The following is a 21795-nucleotide window of genomic DNA, read 5'->3' as shown; positions in this document are numbered from 1 at the left end:
TGCTGCTGTTTTTTTTCTTTTTACATACTTCTGAAAAGAAAACCTAATTTCTGCCGTTCAATACTGAACAAATTTAAACTTTTTAAAATTATGCAAAATGCAAAACGCTTAGCCGTGTCTCTAATAAAACCGCTGTAACTTCAGAGGTAATGTTCATATGTTGATTAATGGTTTTCTTTCGTTTTTGATGTACTGCAGAATATTTTTATAAAATCCCAGAACAGGAAAATCACCTTCATGTTTTTCTGTTTTATCTTCAGCTACTTTGACACAAAGGCCTCTGCTGTGATGCTCACACCTTTGATAAAGTCTTGCGTGTGTCAGCTTCCTTTTTATAGATACAAAAATATGTAAATGTACTGATCTGAATTATAATATTTCTGACTGTCAAAATTTCCCAGATTCGAATCGAATCGTGGATCGAATCGATTCTAGAAATCGGTGACGATACCCAGCCCTACACCAGACCGGAGAAATTGCACCACCAGCTGTTTTTCTTGATGAACCTTTAAGATTTGCACACATTCATTATTTCATTATTTGGAGATTTTGTTTAAATTTGTTTAAAAGCTGCACATATTGATGGTGAAAGAAGAGCTAGAGTCTCAAATAGGACAAAACATCCTGGGCAGATGAACTTAAATACTTTATTTCAGTATTTTAGTTAAATGTATTCACTTAAAGGAATCATTATTAATTTTGTGGACGGTGAAGCTGAAGGAGAACAGGATGATTTTTTTCTTGTTTTTTCATTGGCCTGCTCCTTCTTATGGTGCTGCTTTGTAGGCCGTGAGATTTCACATCTCTAAGCATTCAGTGTCGTGTCTCAGTGAATAACATTTTAGAGAAAGACGAGGAGAGTTGATGCTCATCAATATGATTGCAGAATGCCTCGCCAAGGTGATTGTGGGTTTTATGAGCATGCACACAGATAAACGCACACATAGACAGACATTATGTTAAGGTCTGGATGTCTGATCTGTTTTGAAATTGCAGGTATTTTCAGCTTCTCCGGTAGCCTCTTTACTGAACTCCACATCATTCAGGTTAGCTGTAATAACTACATCTTACAAAGATGAATTAAATTATAACCAGCAGTGTGTTGTGGTCCTTACGAGCTCCTTTATTCGGTACATTTTCCCTCCACTCTTTTGTATCATTTACCCATCTATAGGAACCGGTTTTGTTTTTTGGCCGAGGAACCGATGCACGCAAATTAGACCCAGTGAGAAATGAAAAGCACCTCATCATAGGCGGTGTAGAAAGGCAATAGTCGATATTTCCCTGGCATTAGTAGCCATCACAACAAATTGGATAGCAGTATGTTAATGAGAAAGTCCAGTATGTTGCATCCTGTATTATAGATAGGAAATTAGAACTGTGGTAATGATGCATTTTAATAACGCCTTAGGAGAAGACATGGAACACACACACACACACACACACACACACCCACACACTCTGCACCCACACACACACACACACACAGCGCACCATGCCGAGGGAGTTGGGGGTGTGAGAGGTATCGTACTCGCCCCATAGACTTGCAAACTCCTTCATTAGCATCGTAGGGCCAGAGTTAGGTAGCTCATTAGCAAGGCAGTCACAGCAGCAGATGCTTCTACCTGCGTGCTCGTGCTCCAGCACACGCATGCACACGCACACATACACTATATGTATACATGGAAAAACACCCACTCAGCTTGCAGTGAGACACAGTGATACAGGCCTGTGGCCCCAGTAGGTCCTGATCCTGATGATTAAACCAGCATCATTATTATAGACTATCAGAATTACTTCTGCTTCACATCTGAATGCTTTCATCCATATTCAAAATGCATGTGACGCCTTCCTCATCAAGTCTATATTTGTACCTGAAACTGCCGTGTGTGCATGAGCATATGGTTTTTGCTTTAACTCCAGTGAGTCCTCTCACACTGTTAACTGTTTCATCTGTTTTGTAAAGACTGCTGTTTCTCAGGTGTTAATGGAAATGTAAACTAGCTATATACAACTTTAACTTGTTATAACACCTGCAGAAATGTCAGTGAGACATAGAATTATGATCTGATCTAATGGATGATGATAATGAAGTCAGAGATTCTATTTTGATTTATTTGTAAGATGGAGATTCTTTGCCACCGCAGTGGCACATTACCACAGCGCCACCTAGTGGTAGATGGCATGTGTTGATTTATGTGTTGTCTTTCTTGTTCCTGTTTCTCGTTGCAGACCAGCGTTCTGAAAACACCTGAGTTCTCTAATGCCCGGTCTGACTGCAAAAGTCTTCAGGACATACAACGCCTCCATCACTCTGCAGCAGCAACTTAAGGAGCTCACAAACAGTCAGTCACACCTGCTCGCTGCACTGTAACAGTCTAAATTGACTTTAAATGCTCTGCACCACACATGAGCATTTTAAAGCGGTGGCTTGTGTTCCTCAGGTGCTGGTGCAGGGGGGTTAATAATGTAACTTGCCATCAGTTCAGCTCATTGTGTCACAGGGTCCAGTGAAAACACTGCAGTGACCCTCTTTTATATTTAGCCGGCTTAGTTCAAGGTATCCTGATGTCAGTCGGGTTTCTCAGTTATGACAGGAGTACATTATCACTAAACCCAGAGCCGTGCATCTCGGTCTCGCTCTTATCAGAGTCCCATTGGCTGCCTCGGCCATGATTTTTCCCTTTCAGAGATAGAAGTGTCATACTCGTCTCATTTCTGGCTTGCCACTGAGAGCCAATATGCAGGCTGACATGTGGTTGCAGGCAGTGTTGTGTGAACCACAGGAGGAATAGATGAAGTTAATACACGTGTATAAATGAAATAGGAGAATGTAATTGTATGAATGTGACTTGAAGCTTGATGTTTTGTCGCTGTGAGGTAATGGCATTAGGCGTGTCAGCGTGAGTTTCTCTTTAATAGTTTCTGTGCATAATTCTGGTTTGATATGTTCTCACTTGGATTTTTTTCCTTGTTTAAATACAAATTACTTTTTTTTTTCGTTCCTCAGAGTCTGACAATGTGGCAGAGAAACTGTTGTCCTACAATCGAGCTAACAGAGCAGTTGCTATTCTGTGTAACCACCAGCGGGCGCCGCCAAAGACCTTTGAGCAATCCATGGCTAACCTTCAGGCAAAGGTAAGGGCAGCTGGATTGAAAGTTACTTTACAGTTTATATTTTATTGGACACAGTAATTTAAATTAGATTAGAAAGGTCAGCATCATACTTTTTTGTATTCTTCTCATTGTTAATTGACTGAGGAACAGATGAGAATTCAAGTGACAGTGGATCCACAGCCTGTTCTGTCACATTTTGAATTTAAATGTGGTGCCTGTGTGAGAGCTTGTATCCATATGTTCTCCACCCAGATTGATGCCAGGAAGGAGCAGCTGGCCTTAGCCAAGACGGAGCTGAAACAGGCCAAGAAGGAGGCCAAGACGAAGGGGAGTTCGGACCCGAAGTTGCAAGCGTGAGTGTCAGTAGTGGTGCGGAGGGGACGAAAGGAAAGCTTTGGTAACATTTTGTCCTGTCCATGCGTTGGACTGAGGGCTACCACGAAGTAGCTTTAACCATTTTGGCAGATACCTGATATCTTTCTGTCCTGAACATTTTTTCCTTTAATACAACTAAAAAAAACCCAAGAGCATGAAACTTTACAGGTGTGTACCTGAGATCAGAATAAAGGTTTTAAAATGGTTGCGGTGGAATCCACGGTGCACTGCTGGAGTTACGTCATCGTTCTTTCCTTTTTCTTGTATGCCTTCTATTTTTAGAATATAATTCATTCATTCATTCGAATGACCCTCAGGCAATGAATGGTTTCATGATATCTAATATTTTCATCACAGGGTAAATAGGAAAGCGCTGAACAGCTTTGAATGCGTTTGCAATGACAGCATCAGATTTATTTTCCCCCCCCCAGTAAAAATGTTTGTTTTCGGGTCTTTTCTACTATTTTCAAATATTTACACAAACTCCTCTTTAATTGTTGCACTGTGAGAGGAAGTGATACAAAAAGGTTCTTCCATCCACACATATCTGCACCAGTGATGATTCCTTCTCTGTCAGGCTGGTGGAGCGGAAAAAGGCAGCAGTGAAGCGTTGTGAAGAGCAGCTGCTGAAGCTGGAGGTCCAGGCAACCGACAGGGAAGAGAACAAACAGATCGCTCTGGGTACCTCAAAGCTCAACTACTTAGACCCGCGGATATCCGTGGCCTGGTGAGTGAACACTACCAGCTGTTAAATATATAACACAAGATGTATACTGATATTTTCCCTCAGACTCAGAAGTGATAGCTGGTTTGTTTCAACTTTACCGTCTGTGTACCTCTGTTTCTAGGTGAAAAGATCTAAACCTGAATAAAGACGTTTAGGCTCATTTTTAATATTCCTCCCATCTATTCAGGTGTAAAAACATGGAGGTACCTATAGAGAAAATCTACAATAAAACCCAACGGGAGAAGTTTGCCTGGGCCATCGACATGACAGAGGCAGACTTTGAGTTCTAACCTAAAACATGTTCAAGTCTCTCGTCTTAAAAGGTGACATAAGCTGCAATTCAGGAACCACTCCGTTAATTTTACATACAGTACTTTAATGCTGCATTTATTGTATTTTCAAAGACTGCCCATGTTGTACTTATAACTGTGTGGTACGATCGAGCTGTGCTTAATGTGCTTTTGCTTAGTGGTGTTTGTTTTTGTTCGACACTTTCTTTGGAAAAACTGCTGTTATTTGCCGTTTGTATGTTTTTGTTTGCATTAATCTGAATAAAGGTTCCCATTAGGCAGTAACGGGCCAAAGAAGCTGTCACGAGTTCTTAAACACCACTTTTGGGGAAGTGTTGTTTCAAATGCATAATTCTGCTGGTGTCGGTTTGCATTAACAAAGACAGTTTGTATAAGACTGAGGGCCAGTTCATTCTAAACACAGTGCTTTAAAATGAACAATGGGAAACACTGATTAGAATGCAAATAAAAAGGCAGTAACTTTAAAATCCTTTAAACCCCATATTTAATTAAAATGGTACAAAGACAACAGATTTTGCTTTTTGGAAAAAAATCAATGAAAATATATGCATGCGCTGATTTTTATTTAAGGGCAGAAATACATTTAAACAAACTTTTATGACCGGTGTTTTCCAGCGTGTTGCGTGACCTCTTCTTGAACTGATGAGACTAAATGTGTAGTTTTTAAAGTAAAAGTTGCATTTTCCAGTTCATAGTACACTAAAGTTTACAGTAGATAATTTCATCTGTGGATGCGATGACAGTCTTTAATGACAATAAGTGCTTCTGAGCCCAGTGACTGAAGATTCTTATTTTTGTGCCATGTCACTCCATACATCTGAATATATTATGCACTGTCCATGATGGGCTCACATACTTATTTGCTGTGTCATTGTCCTTATTAATTCTAAAACCCTTGGTGTCCCTGTGGTGCTCATGATGAAGTTTCAACATGCAGGGTTTAAATTATTATTTACATTTTACAAACTGTCCTAACCTAAGAGGTTGATTATAATTTCATTACATTATAAACAATATAGATTTAAAACCCATGCAACACTGAGACGTTCCACAGAATTTGCATCTGAAAATACGATTCTGGTTTAAAAAACAAAACTACAGAAAAATGCAGAGCACCTCGGAGTTGGATGTATTGTTAAAAATTCTGTCAGCACCAGAGGGGTATGCTACGAAGAACACTCAACACAGGCAGGCTGTCTTTGCCGTAGCTGGCTTGACAAAACGTAAAGATTTGTTTTCAGCTCAGTGCGCGCTCGTGTAAAAAGGGGTTTCATGCATCGTGACTCTGTGTCCACGCAAAATGATCCAAGTGCCATCTACTCCAATCTCAGACGTTATCAGATGGTGTAAAAACTGGATTTGGTGCATAAAGTGGTAAACATTAGAATTTATTATGTTATTGTCGAGTGTAATTTCAGTGCTGTCACCTTAGAAATAGTTCTGAGTCTTTTAGACTGGATACATTAAATGTGCCTGATGTAAAGGAAATGCACAAATCATTTGTCAGCAATTTCACATTAGTACTCTTTGTGTGGGTTCTGTATGTTGGACTAAATCAGGGGTGTCTAACTCCAGGCCTCGAGGGCCGGTGTCTTGCAGGTTTTAGATCTCACCGTGGGTCAACACACCTGAATGAGATGATGAGTTCATTACCAGGCCTCTGGAGAACATAGAGATGCTGAGAAGGTCATTTAGCCATTTAAATCAGCTGTTTTGGATCAAGGACACATCTAAAACCTGCAGGACACCGGCCCTCGAGGCCTGGAGTTGACACCGCTGTCTATAGTGGGATAGGCTCCAGTCCCCATCTGAACTGGATAAGCAGGAAAGAGATGGAATAAAGTTTAACATTTATACATTTTTTTTTTTGTTTCACTAAAATAAACATGCACATACATAATGCAATCTCCTGACGATGATTTTAGTGGTTCCACTAAAGTGCAGCTTAACAACTTGTGACATATAAAACTTATTCCCCGAACATGTGTATAAATAACACTTTTTAAAAATGCGATGGAAAAAAAAAAAAAACCTCTGAAAATATGGATTTTTAAAACTGAAACTCTGAACATAACCTGCGGCCGAGCGGCTTCAGGTTAAGTGACCATAGTGACTTAGGTTAAAAGAGCCGCTTGTCTTAAAATCAGTTTTCTGACCAACTCCAATAACTCACTGATCTCACGTCATAGTGGACCCCTCTTTCCAAATATTGACCATACATGACAAACAGCCGTGTATTAAATAGCTTTAATAGAAGACTATCAGGACTGGAATGCATCCCACACAATGGTTGTAACAGTGCTCACTGTGAAACACTGCTAGCTTTAAAGATTCGCTGCACCGTGTTGGTGCGGACACTGGGTTGGAGGTTTGTACTAACCTGTTAGCCTGCAAGTTTTAGTCCTCGTCAGAGGCTAGGGCAAAACCAACACTGTCTGCTTTCGTGTCAAGGAATTCAACTACTGATATACATGTATATGAAAATAACCTCCAGGTTAGTACGCTAAATCTGCAATCCTGCACATGAGCACTTGAGGTGCTGAAGGGCATGTCACACTACTCTAGCTTACAAGTAACGTTCAAATTTTCAAGTCATTACATAACCATTTCACAATATATAAAAAAGCATTTCACACAACGACACACCAAATCAATATTAGTCATTTTCAGAATGGAAAAAGTCTGCTGCTCCTGAATACAGGACCGACTTCACGCCTTGTGATTTAGGAACCTGTGGGACAGAATCAGAAAAACATTCACTATTAGAGCTTACATTCAACATATTTACAGGAAAACTGACAAAGCTAGATGTGCCGACTACTTTATTACCTTCATTATGATCCTTGACCCTCTTTAGCTTTTTCTGGTGTTGCCTCGATCTCCTCGACACCAGCCTGGGTCATCAGGTCAGCAATGTTTTTTTCCAAATCATCAATACGTGTGCTCATTTCATCAAGTGGAGAATTAGTTAAGGCAGGTAATTACAACTGGAAATCACAAAGTCAGCTAACACGGAACAAATGACCCAGCCTACAATTATTAACTTTGATGCATATAATCAATACAACATTTTAGATAATTATTAGGATATTCCTTCCAATGATCTGGTCTGACATGGTCTGGAACTTGTCCTGCATCTGTTGCAGCAGAGTCTGAACCTGTGGAGGGGAAAAGAGCAGAAATTATGAAACTGGAGCCACTTAGTAGTTAAAGTTTATGGAGATATAAAGTGAAGTCATAACACTGCCAGATACAAACACTTTTAAGCATATGGTCTGTGAATCAAAGCGTGAACAATGGTGAATTTGTTTCTATGCCAACAACTTAAAAGCTTGACTGTGGATCTATGATTTACTGTAACAAGTACACCTGCAGCGCACCCACCCCCCCCAATCTCTTCATTCTGCATCTCCTTCACATAACAGTCAAGTTAATCCTCAGCTTCTTTAAATCTGTGTGAATACGACTGTAGGAAACTAGGTAATGCATAACAACAAATGACTCAAACTAGCGGAGGTGGTTTTTAAACGTTTGCGAGGTTTACTGAAGCTGAACGTCTCTCACTGACCCCCATCTCTATGGCAACACTCAAACACTGCCTACGCAGGCTTTGTCGTATAGGAAACACTAAAAGAATCATTAACATATAATCTGTACATTTTAAGGTCTGTGTGAAACTGCGCGATATTCAGTAGTTAGACACTGATAAGGGAAACCTGCTATATATAAGTGCCAGGTGAATAAGAATAGAAAATGTACTGCAGGTAACTTTTACATAATTCTGTGCAGTTTACTCGTTGGAATTTGGTGATGCCATTTACATGACCGGTTGACCATTACATAACATTCTGGAGCTAAAGTCTGGGGTTGTGGTTTGGATGCAACAAGCTCAACACACACTTTGAATCTAGAGTTTTACACACCAAACAAAATCCACGAAACGCCGCAGAAGTGCTAAGATTTGCTAGCTCAGATAGCTTGCTATCGTTAGCATTGTTATTGGCTTTGCTAGCTAAGGCTAAGCTACTGTGGCTAAAGCTAGCTTGCCTCGCGATCACGACTCACCACATTGGTAAGGTCCTGCACCGATTTGGGGTCCGTCTCAGCCATGTTGTGATGTAAATGATTATCAGCGCCTAAACAGCACAAAAATTCAAACCGCTATCTAGCGACTGTTTTGCTATCTACTCGAAGTAAGCAATCTCGCACAACACCCACAGCACAGTCAGCTGTTCCAAAGCACAGAGAATCTCGCGAGAGCTGCTCCAAAGTACAGCGAGTTTTGAATGGGCAGTACAGAGTTGTAGATTTTATTTACCCCACGTAGCTTCATAAAACTCCTGACATTCAGATATTTGTTCAGTCCAGTAGTCTGCCTCATTTAGGCGTCCGGGTCATAGAAACATGCACACAAAAGCCTTTGTTAAATCTGTATTAACTAAAACAAAAGATAGAAGTCGATGTATCCGTGCGAGTGCGTGTGCGCCTGCCTGCGAGTGCGTGTGCGCCTGCCTGCGCGCGCACGTTTCTCCTCATCTGAACGAGTTGGATTTGAAAGTTGGAGCTGCCGGGAGCCCGGTGTGTTTTGACGCCGAAGAATTCGTGTGCGGGTTTTGTTTATGTTACAAACGGGCGGAAAGTGAATGACGAGGCTTGGTAAGTAAAGCTTGAAGTTTTAAGTTAACTCTTAAATTAGGGAACTTACTAGGGTATAAAATCCTTATAAGGGGCGATACAGAATCAGCCCAATTGCGCACCGTGCGCGTTGTGAGCTCGCGCTACTATTATAGAAAACGGTAGACTTTCTCAAGTGATTTAATTTTTGCCTTTAAAAGTTCTTATTTGCACAGGCTTATACGAAACCTTCATCTGTTTATAACAATGTAACCACTCGCTGTGAATGCTGGGCCTCTGTGTCTTGTTACTCTGAGGCTGGCACAGTAGCCTAAAATTGATGTCTGGAAGTTCAGGCATGTTAGCCCAACCCAAAGAAGCTATGCTTTGCTTACGTAACAAAGCTCGTTGTGTTATCAGATGTAGTCCATCACATTTGGGCTGCTCTCGTGTGATGGTTAACTTCTACAGCAGGCGGAGGGAAGTAGCTGGAGACGCCTTGGATTGAAATGTCCTGAATAATATTTAACTTTGGAAAACACGTAGAAACCTTTTTATGGAATGTGTTAAAGGTCTGCTGCAGGTTTTCATTCACTTTGCATTGTTAATCATCACACCTTTAAAATGCTTTCTGCAATGTTGGTGTTTTTACAGCCGTTATGTCCTTATTACAAATAAATGCCCTCTGATGTTAATCAGGCTGTACACAGGAGATTCCACTCAATGCATCTGCTGTTACGTTGAGGAGAAACGGTTAACAGCAGCAGTCTTACAAGAAGAGAAGCTGTTGGTGAGGGTTTTGTGTTATCACGACAAAAGTGTGTTGACCCAGTGCTGACTGGATTTCCAGGTTTGACTGATTCGTCAGCTGAGCCTTGTGACCAATCAAAAGAGCACATTCATTCTAGCGCGTTTCAAGGTTTGATAATGAAAATATTACACAGTCATTACTGAACAGGAACACAACAGTACCCACAAGCATGACGCCACTGCTCACTGTTGTTCAGCATGTGTAGGTCAGGGTTTTGTGTACACAAAATACGTTTGTTTTTGTTTTGTTTCTACTGAAGAACAACAATATAGGGAACTGGAGTTTTAGGGAACTGTATGAAATCAAATTTACTGAAACATATTGTAACACTGTTTGGAGGGAAAAGAGAACTACTGTGACCATTTGTAATAAAGTAAAATAAAATTCACTTCCTGCTGTGACAAAACAAATTTCCCATGTGTGGGACTAATAAAGGTTATCTTAACTTATCTTATCTTATCTTAAAGTATCATGCCAAGTAGTCACAGTAGTCACTTTGCTTGCTAATAATAATATTAATTTGAAGATTTAATTTAAGAAAACATTTTGAATTACAGGACCTTTGTTATGAAGACAGCCTGGTAATAGAATATGTTTAACTGAACATTTAAGCTAAGAAGAAAAAAGAAAAGCTGGTGTATGCAGCTGGTGCAGATATGCATTTTGACTTGTTATTTAAACAGTGTGGTAGATCCCATACTGGTCACCTTAGTAACGCCCCTAGCTTCACCAGCCGGTGACTGTTTAACCTCTCCTGGCAGTCCACGTCCTCTGTTGCTGTACATTCCCAGACCTTTGACTCCCACTTGTGATCCCTGTTCTGATATGTGGCCACTATAAAAGACAAGAAGTTTAAATAATAGAAAAGTAGTTTGCTTGTTACTTGTCTGTCCTCTATATATTTATGTAATGAATTAAAGTACAGTATACTATTTTCACACAGTCATGGGTCCATTTATTCTAACTGTTGGGAAACCTGAATAAAAATGAACCTTTTCTTTGCTGCACATCTGTTTGGAATCACTACTACGCCTGCCTGTAACAGCAGAGCTTGCCTAAGATGTGTTATTGAATGATTTTGATTGATGGAAATGGATGTAAAACGATTAGAAAAATAAGATAACTGCCAACATTTAGAAGTTGTATTTGGACAATAATGAGCCTTTTGTACTTTAAAAAAATATAAAAAGATAAACATTTAACAGCTGTTTTTGACTAATCAACCAGCAAATATGTGAAACTGTAACAGACTATGCAACAATGACATAGTTGTCTACTTCAACATTATGTTCTGCATAAAGAAGCTTAAAAGCAGTATTATGCCTGCCTTGTATGTGTGCATTGATAGGCCAGAATCAGCTGACTGAGATCATTTTGGCTCTAATATGAAGGTATATTGCTTCATGTTTTATGTAAGTTTGGTTATTTTGGTCATCATGCATGGGCTACTTTCCTGTAACAGATTTTGTGCTGGAAATAAAAATGAAAATTGTGATGTGAGATATAAGAATGAGGCATTTAATTGCGCTCGGGCAATGTTAATCTCTGGTTAGTGACTCTGGGCGCCTCATAATGCCCATTAATGATAACGCTGCTGACCTCCCATTACTTTGACTCTCTGACAGTGGCCTGCTGTCTGTCAGATCTCCTACTGCTACTCATCCACCTCCTGAACACTCGTAATATTCCCTTGCTGTGATGGATGCCGAGGTGGTTCTCCAGGAGGAGGACATGGAGGGCTCGTGGACGCTGCTCTCGACACCCACTCAGCTTGCAGTGAGACACAGTGATACAGGCCTGTGGCCCCAGTAGGTCCTGATCCTGATGATTAAACCAGCATCATTATTATAGACTATCAGAATTACTTCTGCTTCACATCTGAATGCTTTCATCCATATTCAAAATGCATGTGACGCCTTCCTCATCAAGTCTATATTTGTACCTGAAACTGCCGTGTGTGCATGAGCATATGGTTTTTGCTTTAACTCCAGTGAGTCCTCTCACACTGTTAACTGTTTCATCTGTTTTGTAAAGACTGCTGTTTCTCAGGTGTTAATGGAAATGTAAACTAGCTATATACAACTTTAACTTGTTATAACACCTGCAGAAATGTCAGTGAGACATAGAATTATGATCTGATCTAATGGATGATGATAATGAAGTCAGAGATTCTATTTTGATTTATTTGTAAGATGGAGATTCTTTGCCACCGCAGTGGCACATTACCACAGTGCCACCTAGTGGTAGATGGCATGTGTTGATTTGTGTGTTTTCTTTCTTGTTCCTGTTTCTCGTTGCAGACCAGCGTTCTGAACAAACACCTGAGTTCTCTGATGCCCGGTCTGACTGCGAAAGTCTTCAGGACATACAACGCCTCCATCACTCTGCAGCAGCAACTTAAGGAGCTCACAAACAGTCAGTCACACCTGCTCGCTGCACTGTAACAGTCTAAATTGACTTTAAATGCTCTGCACCACACATGAGCATTTTAAAGCGGTGGCTTGTGTTCCTCAGGTGCTGGTGCAGGGGGGTTAATAATGTAACTTGCCATCAGTTCAGCTCATTGTGTCACAGGGTCCAGTGAAAACACTGCAGTGACCCTCTTTTATATTTAGCCGGCTTAGTTCAAGGTATCCTGATGTCAGTCGGGTTTCTCAGTTATGACAGGAGTACATTATCACTAAACCCAGAGCCGTGCATCTCGGTCTCGCTCTTATCAGAGTCCCATTGGCTGCCTCGGCCATGATTTTTCCCTTTCAGAGATAGAAGTGTCATACTCGTCTCATTTCTGGCTTGCCACTGAGAGCCAATATGCAGGCTGACATGTGGTTGCAGGCAGTGTTGTGTGAACCACAGGAGGAATAGATGAAGTTAATACACGTGTATAAATGAAATAGGAGAATGTAATTGTATGAATGTGACTTGAAGCTTGATGTTTTGTCGCTGTGAGGTAATGGCATTAGGCGTGTCAGCGTGAGTTTCTCTTTAATAGTTTCTGTGCATAATTCTGGTTTGATATGTTCTCACTTGGATTTTTTTCCTTGTTTAAATACAAATTACTTTTTTTTTTCGTTCCTCAGAGTCTGACAATGTGGCAGAGAAACTGTTGTCCTACAATCGAGCTAACAGAGCAGTTGCTATTCTGTGTAACCACCAGCGGGCGCCGCCAAAGACCTTTGAGCAATCCATGGCTAACCTTCAGGCAAAGGTAAGGGCAGCTGGATTGAAAGTTACTTTACAGTTTATATTTTATTGGACACAGTAATTTAAATTAGATTAGAAAGGTCAGCATCATACTTTTTTGTATTCTTCTCATTGTTAATTGACTGAGGAACAGATGAGAATTCAAGTGACAGTGGATCCACAGCCTGTTCTGTCACATTTTGAATTTAAATGTGGTGCCTGTGTGAGAGCTTGTATCCATATGTTCTCCACCCAGATTGATGCCAGGAAGGAGCAGCTGGCCTTAGCCAAGACGGAGCTGAAACAGGCCAAGAAGGAGGCCAAGACGAAGGGGAGTTCGGACCCGAAGTTGCAAGCGTGAGTGTCAGTAGTGGTGCGGAGGGGACGAAAGGAAAGCTTTGGTAACATTTTGTCCTGTCCATGCGTTGGACTGAGGGCTACCACGAAGTAGCTTTAACCATTTTGGCAGATACCTGATATCTTTCTGTCCTGAACATTTTTTCCTTTAATACAACTAAAAAAAACCCAAGAGCATGAAACTTTACAGGTGTGTACCTGAGATCAGAATAAAGGTTTTAAAATGGTTGCGGTGGAATCCACGGTGCACTGCTGGAGTTACGTCATCGTTCTTTCCTTTTTCTTGTATGCCTTCTATTTTTAGAATATAATTCATTCATTCATTCGAATGACCCTCAGGCAATGAATGGTTTCATGATATCTAATATTTTCATCACAGGGTAAATAGGAAAGCGCTGAACAGCTTTGAATGCGTTTGCAATGACAGCATCAGATTTATTTCCCCCCCCCCAGTAAAAATGTTTGTTTTCGGGTCTTTTCTACTATTTTCAAATATTTACACAAACTCCTCTTTAATTGTTGCACTGTGAGAGGAAGTGATACAAAAAGGTTCTTCCATCCACACATATCTGCACCAGTGATGATTCCTTCTCTGTCAGGCTGGTGGAGCGGAAAAAGGCAGCAGTGAAGCGTTGTGAAGAGCAGCTGCTGAAGCTGGAGGTCCAGGCAACCGACAGGGAAGAGAACAAACAGATCGCTCTGGGTACCTCAAAGCTCAACTACTTAGACCCGCGGATATCCGTGGCCTGGTGAGTGAACACTACCAGCTGTTAAATATATAACACAAGATGTATACTGATATTTTCCCTCAGACTCAGAAGTGATGGCTGGTTTGTTTCAACTTTACCGTCTGTGTACCTCTGTTTCTAGGTGAAAAGATCTAAACCTGAATAAAGACGTTTAGGCTCATTTTTAATATTCCTCCCATCTATTCAGGTGTAAAAACATGGAGGTACCTATAGAGAAAATCTACAATAAAACCCAACGGGAGAAGTTTGCCTGGGCCATCGACATGACAGAGGCAGACTTTGAGTTCTAACCTAAAACTTGTTCAAGTCTTTCGTCTTAAAAGGTGACATAAGCTGCAATTCAGGAACCACTCCGTTAATTTTACATACAGTACTTTAATGCTGCATTTATTGTATTTTCAAAGACTGCCCATGTTGTACTTATAACTGTGTGGTACGATCGAGCTGTGCTTAATGTGCTTTTGCTTAGTGGTGTTTGTTTTTGTTCGACACTTTCTTTGGAAAAACTGCTGTTATTTGCTGTTTGTATGTTTTTGTTTGCATTAATCTGAATAAAGGTTCCCATTAGGCAGTAACGGGCCAAAGAAGCTGTCACGAGTTCTTAAACACCACTTTTGGGGAAGTGTTGTTTCAAATGCATAATTCTGCTGGTGTCGGTTTGCATTAACAAAGACAGTTTGTATAAGACTGAGGGCCAGTTCATTCTAAACACAGTGCTTTAAAATTAACAATGGGAAACGCTGATTAGAATGCAAATAAAAAGGCAGTAACTTTAAAATCCTTTAAACCCCATATTTAATTAAAATGGTACAAAGACAACAGATTTTGCTTTTTGGAAAAAAATCAATGAAAATATATGCATGCGCTGATTTTTATTTAAGGGCAGAAATACATTTAAACAAACTTTTATGACCGGTGTTTTCCAGCGTGTTGCGTGACCTCTTCTTGAACTGATGAGACTAAATGTGTAGTTTTTAAAGTAAAAGTTGCATTTTCCAGTTCATAGTACACTAAAGTTTACAGTAGATAATTTCATCTGTGGATGCGATGACAGTCTTTAATGACAATAAGTGCTTCTGAGCCCAGTGACTGAAGATTCTTATTTTTGTGCCGTGTCACTCCACACATCTGAATATATTATGCACTGTCCATGATGGGCTCATACTTATTTGCTGTGTCATTGTCCTTATTAATTCTGAAACCCTTGGTGTCCCTGTGGTGCTCATGATGAAGTTTCAACATGCAGGGTTTAAATGATTATTTACATTTTACAAACTGTCCTAACCTAAGAGGTTGATTATAATTTCATTACATTATAAACAATATAGATTTAAATCCATGCAACACTGAGACGTTCCACAGAATTTGCATCTGAAAATACGATTCTGGTTTAAAAAAACAAAACTACAGAAAAATGCAGAGCACCTCGGAGTTGGATGTATTGTTAAAAATTCTGTCAGCACCAGAGGGGTAGGCTACGAAGAACACTCAACACAGGCAGGCTGTCTTTGCTGAACCTGGCTTGACAAAACGTAAAACTCCAGTAAGAGATTTGTTTTCAGCTCAGTGCGCGCTCGTGTAAAAAGGGGTTTCATGCATCGTGACTCCGTGTCCACGCAAAATGATCCATGTGCCATCTACTCCAATCTCAGACGTTATCAGATGGTGTAAAAACTGGATTTGGTGCATAAAGTGGTAAACATTAGAATTTATTATGTTATTGCCGAGTGTAATTTCAGTGCTGTCACCTTAGAAATAGTTCTGAGTCTTTTAGACTGGATACATTAAATGTGCCTGATGTAAAGGAAATGCACAAATCGCTTTCATTTGTCAGCAGATTGTGAAATGAATTTCACATTAGTACTCTTTGTGTGGGTTCTGTATGCTGGACTAAATCAGGGGTGTCTAACTCCAGGCCTTGAGGGCTGGTGTCCTGCAGGTTTTAGATCTCAGATCTCACCCTGGGTCAACACACCTGAATGAGATGATGAGTTCATTACCAGGCCTCTGGAGAACATAGAGATGCTGAGAAGGTCATTTAGCCATTTAAATCAGCTGTTTTGGATCAAGGACACATCTAAAACCTGCAGGACACCGGCCCTCGAGGCCTGGAGTTTGACACGGCTGTACTAAATAGTTGGGATAGGCTCCAGTCCCCTGCCCCCCCACACACATCTTAACTGGATAAGCAGGAAAGAGATGGAATGAAGTTTAACATTTATACTTTTTTTTTTTTTGCTTCACTAAAATAAACATGCACATACATAATGCAATCTCCTGACGATGATTTTAGTGGTTCCACTAAAGTGCAGCTTAACAACTTGTGACATATAAAACTTATTCCCCGAACATGTGTATAAATAACACTTTTTAAAAATGCGATGGAAAAAAAAAAAAAACCTCTGAAAATATGGATTTTTAAAACTGAAACTCTGAACATAACCTGCGGCCGAGCGGCTTCAGGTTAAGTGACCATAGTGACTTAGGTTAAAAGAGCCGCTTGTCTTAAAATCAGTTTTCTGACCAACTCCAATAACTCACTGATCTCACGTCATAGTGGACCCCTCTTTCCAAATATTGACCATACATGACAAACAGCCGTGTATTAAATAGCTTTAATAGAAGACTATCAGGACTGGAATGCATCCCACACAATGGTTGTAACAGTGCTCACTGTGAAACACTGCTAGCTTTAAAGATTCGCTGCACCGTGTTGGTGCGGACACTGGGTTGGAGGTTTGTACTAACCTGTTAGCCTGCAAGTTTTAGTCCTCGTCAGAGGCTAGGGCAAAACCAACACTGTCTGCTTTCGTGTCAAGGAATTCAACTACTGATATACATGTATATGAAAATAACCTCCAGGTTAGTACGCTAAATCTGCAATCCTGCACATGAGCACTTGAGGTGCTGAAGGGCATGTCACACTACTCTAGCTTACAAGTAACGTTCAAATTTTCAAGTCATTACATAACCATTTCACAATATATAAAAAAGCATTTCACACAACGACACACCAAATCAATATTAGTCATTTTCAGAATGGAAAAAGTCTGCTGCTCCTGAATACAGGACCGACTTCACGCCTTGTGATTTAGGAACCTGTGGGACAGAATCAGAAAAACATTCACTATTAGAGCTTACATTCAACATATTTACAGGAAAACTGACAAAGCTAGATGTGCCGACTACTTTATTACCTTCATTATGATCCTTGACCCTCTTTAGCTTTTTCTGGTGTTGCCTCGATCTCCTCGACACCAGCCTGGGTCATCAGGTCAGCAATGTTTTTTTCCAAATCATCAATACGTGTGCTCATTTCATCAAGTGGAGAATTAGTTAAGGCAGGTAATTACAACTGGAAATCACAAAGTCAGCTAACACGGAACAAATGACCCAGCCTACAATTATTAACTTTGATGCATATAATCAATACAACATTTTAGATAATTATTAGGATATTCCTTCCAATGATCTGGTCTGACATGGTCTGGAACTTGTCCTGCATCTGTTGCAGCAGAGTCTGAACCTGTGGAGGGGAAAAGAGCAGAAATTATGAAACTGGAGCCACTTAGTAGTTAAAGTTTATGGAGATATAAAGTGAAGTCATAACACTGCCAGATACAAACACTTTTAAGCATATGGTCTGTGAATCAAAGCGTGAACAATGGTGAATTTGTTTCTATGCCAACAACTTAAAAGCTTGACTGTGGATCTATGATTTACTGTAACAAGTACACCTGCAGCGCACCCACCCCCCCCAATCTCTTCATTCTGCATCTCCTTCACATAACAGTCAAGTTAATCCTCAGCTTCTTTAAATCTGTGTGAATACGACTGTAGGAAACTAGGTAATGCATAACAACAAATGACTCAAACTAGCGGAGGTGGTTTTTAAACGTTTGCGAGGTTTACTGAAGCTGAACGTCTCTCACTGACCCCCATCTCTATGGCAACACTCAAACACTGCCTACGCAGGCTTTGTCGTATAGGAAACACTAAAAGAATCATTAACATATAATCTGTACATTTTAAGGTCTGTGTGAAACTGCGCGATATTCAGTAGTTAGACACTGATAAGGGAAACCTGCTATATATAAGTGCCAGGTGAATAAGAATAGAAAATGTACTGCAGGTAACTTTTACATAATTCTGTGCAGTTTACTCGTTGGAATTTGGTGATGCCATTTACATGACCGGTTGACCATTACATAACATTCTGGAGCTAAAGTCTGGGGTTGTGGTTTGGATGCAACAAGCTCAACACACACTTTGAATCTAGAGTTTTACACACCAAACAAAATCCACGAAACGCCGCATAAGTGCTAAGATTTGCTAGCTCAGATAGCTTGCTATCGTTAGCATTGTTATTGGCTTTGCTAGCTAAGGCTAAGCTACTGTGGCTAAAGCTAGCTTGCCTCGCGATCACGACTCACCACATTGGTAAGGTCCTGCACCGATTTGGGGTCCGTCTCAGCCATGTTGTGATGTAAATGATTATCAGCGCCTAAACAGCACAAAAATTCAAACCGCTATCTAGCGACTGTTTTGCTATCTACTCGAAGTAAGCAATCTCGCACAACACCCACAGCACAGTCAGCTGTTCCAAAGCACAGAGAATCTCGCGAGAGCTGCTCCAAAGTACAGCGAGTTTTGAATGGGCAGTACAGAGTTGTAGATTTTATTTACCCCACGTAGCTTCATAAAACTCCTGACATTCAGATATTTGTTCAGTGCAGTAGTCTGCCTCATTTAGGCGTCCGGGTCATAGAAACATGCACACAAAAGCCTTTGTTAAATCTGTATTAACTAAAACAAAAGATAGAAGTCGATGTATCCGTGCGAGTGCGTGTGCGCCTGCCTGCGAGTGCGTGTGCGCCTGCCTGCGCGCGCACGTTTCTCCTCATCTGAACGAGTTGGATTTGAAAGTTGGAGCTGCCGGGAGCCCGGTGTGTTTTGACGCCGAAGAATTCGTGTGCGGGTTTTGTTTATGTTACAAACGGGCGGAAAGTGAATGACGAGGCTTGGTAAGTAAAGCTTGAAGTTTTAAGTTAACTCTTAAATTAGGGAACTTACTAGGGTATAAAATCCTTATAAGGGGCGATACAGAATCAGCCCAATTGCGCACCGTGCGCGTTGTGAGCTCGCGCTACTATTATAGAAAACGGTAGACTTTCTCAAGTGATTTAATTTTTGCCTTTAAAAGTTCTTATTTGCACAGGCTTATACGAAACCTTCATCTGTTTATAACAATGTAACCACTCGCTGTGAATGCTGGGCCTCTGTGTCTTGTTACTCTGAGGCTGGCACAGTAGCCTAAAATTGATGTCTGGAAGTTCAGGCATGTTAGCCCAACCCAAAGAAGCTATGCTTTGCTTACGTAACAAAGCTCGTTGTGTTATCAGATGTAGTCCATCACATTTGGGCTGCTCTCGTGTGATGGTTAACTTCTACAGCAGGCGGAGGGAAGTAGCTGGAGACGCCTTGGATTGAAATGTCCTGAATAATATTTAACTTTGGAAAACACGTAGAAACCTTTTTATGGAATGTGTTAAAGGTCTGCTGCAGGTTTTCATTCACTTTGCATTGTTAATCATCACACCTTTAAAATGCTTTCTGCAATGTTGGTGTTTTTACAGCCGTTATGTCCTTATTACAAATAAATGCCCTCTGATGTTAATCAGGCTGTACACAGGAGATTCCACTCAATGCATCTGCTGTTACGTTGAGGAGAAACGGTTAACAGCAGCAGTCTTACAAGAAGAGAAGCTGTTGGTGAGGGTTTTGTGTTATCACGACAAAAGTGTGTTGACCCAGTGCTGACTGGATTTCCAGGTTTGACTGATTCGTCAGCTGAGCCTTGTGACCAATCAAAAGAGCACATTCATTCTAGCGCGTTTCAAGGTTTGATAATGAAAATATTACACAGTCATTACTGAACAGGAACACAACAGTACCCACAAGCATGACGCCACTGCTCACTGTTGTTCAGCATGTGTAGGTCAGGGTTTTGTGTACACAAAATACGTTTGTTTTTGTTTTGTTTCTACTGAAGAACAACAATATAGGGAACTGGAGTTTTAGGGAACTGTATGAAATCAAATTTACTGAAACATATTGTAACACTGTTTGGAGGGAAAAGAGAACTACTGTGACCATTTGTAATAAAGTAAAATAAAATTCACTTCCTGCTGTGACAAAACAAATTTCCCATGTGTGGGACTAATAAAGGTTATCTTAACTTATCTTATCTTATCTTAAAGTATCATGCCAAGTAGTCACAGTAGTCACTTTGCTTGCTAATAATAATATTAATTTGAAGATTTAATTTAAGAAAACATTTTGAATTACAGGACCTTTGTTATGAAGACAGCCTGGTAATAGAATATGTTTAACTGAACATTTAAGCTAAGAAGAAAAAAGAAAAGCTGGTGTATGCAGCTGGTGCAGATATGCATTTTGACTTGTTATTTAAACAGTGTGGTAGATCCCATACTGGTCACCTTAGTAACGCCCCTAGCTTCACCAGCCGGTGACTGTTTAACCTCTCCTGGCAGTCCACGTCCTCTGTTGCTGTACATTCCCAGACCTTTGACTCCCACTTGTGATCCCTGTTCTGATATGTGGCCACTATAAAAGACAAGAAGTTTAAATAATAGAAAAGTAGTTTGCTTGTTACTTGTCTGTCCTCTATATATTTATGTAATGAATTAAAGTACAGTATACTATTTTCACACAGTCATGGGTCCATTTATTCTAACTGTTGGGAAACCTGAATAAAAATGAACCTTTTCTTTGCTGCACATCTGTTTGGAATCACTACTACGCCTGCCTGTAACAGCAGAGCTTGCCTAAGATGTGTTATTGAATGATTTTGATTGATGGAAATGGATGTAAAACGATTAGAAAAATAAGATAACTGCCAACATTTAGAAGTTGTATTTGGACAATAATGAGCCTTTTGTACTTTAAAAAAATATAAAAAGATAAACATTTAACAGCTGTTTTTGACTAATCAACCAGCAAATATGTGAAACTGTAACAGACTATGCAACAATGACATAGTTGTCTACTTCAACATTATGTTCTGCATAAAGAAGCTTAAAAGCAGTATTATGCCTGCCTTGTATGTGTGCATTGATAGGCCAGAATCAGCTGACTGAGATCATTTTGGCTCTAATATGAAGGTATATTGCTTCATGTTTTATGTAAGTTTGGTTATTTTGGTCATCATGCATGGGCTACTTTCCTGTAACAGATTTTGTGCTGGAAATAAAAATGAAAATTGTGATGTGAGATATAAGAATGAGGCATTTAATTGCGCTCGGGCAATGTTAATCTCTGGTTAGTGACTCTGGGCGCCTCATAATGCCCATTAATGATAACGCTGCTGACCTCCCATTACTTTGACTCTCTGACAGTGGCCTGCTGTCTGTCAGATCTCCTACTGCTACTCATCCACCTCCTGAACACTCGTAATATTCCCTTGCTGTGATGGATGCCGAGGTGGTTCTCCAGGAGGAGGACATGGAGGGCTCGTGGACGCTGCTCTCG

The 21795-nt window shown here is 40.4% G+C and overlaps 3 protein-coding genes across 3 annotated transcripts in view; 1 reads left to right on the top strand and 2 right to left on the bottom strand.

The window, feature by feature from the left end:
- zgc:173742 (DNA topoisomerase I, mitochondrial) overlaps positions 1-15388 on the top strand; it is a gene marked incomplete at its 5' end in the record, with an annotated part of 37443 nt that extends 22055 nt beyond the window's left edge. Inside the window, 5 exon segments of the mRNA XM_042226216.1 lie at positions 12256-12370; positions 13036-13163; positions 13395-13495; positions 14095-14244; positions 14432-15388. Of these exon segments, the coding sequence (XP_042082150.1) occupies positions 12256-12370; positions 13036-13163; positions 13395-13495; positions 14095-14244; positions 14432-14534 (597 nt within the window).
- Positions 6763-8780, bottom strand: LOC121815392 (heat shock factor-binding protein 1-like). The gene is made up of 4 exons (XM_042226217.1): positions 8596-8780; positions 7622-7688; positions 7360-7486; positions 6763-7261 (listed from the first exon to the last, which is right to left on the bottom strand). The coding sequence occupies exons 1-3, from the start codon at positions 8638-8640 to the stop codon at positions 7365-7367; spliced, it is 234 nt and encodes a 77-aa protein (XP_042082151.1). The 5' UTR covers positions 8641-8780; the 3' UTR covers positions 6763-7261; positions 7360-7364.
- Positions 15389-16844: 1456 nt separating the features above from the next.
- Positions 16845-18863, bottom strand: LOC121815391 (heat shock factor-binding protein 1-like). Its single transcript, XM_042226215.1, has 4 exons — positions 18678-18863; positions 17704-17770; positions 17442-17568; positions 16845-17343 (listed from the first exon to the last, which is right to left on the bottom strand). The coding sequence occupies exons 1-3, from the start codon at positions 18720-18722 to the stop codon at positions 17447-17449; spliced, it is 234 nt and encodes a 77-aa protein (XP_042082149.1). The 5' UTR covers positions 18723-18863; the 3' UTR covers positions 16845-17343; positions 17442-17446.
- Positions 18864-21795: the final 2932 nt, after the last annotated feature.

Source organism: Haplochromis burtoni, unplaced genomic scaffold (assembly GCF_018398535.1).
Source record: "Haplochromis burtoni strain Fernald_Lab_line unplaced genomic scaffold, NCSU_Asbu1 Contig_201, whole genome shotgun sequence".
NCBI classification, from domain to species: Eukaryota; Metazoa; Chordata; class Actinopteri; order Cichliformes; family Cichlidae; genus Haplochromis; species Haplochromis burtoni.
Note: the sequence above shows the minus strand (reverse complement) of the source record. Positions and strands in the feature narration are given on the sequence as shown.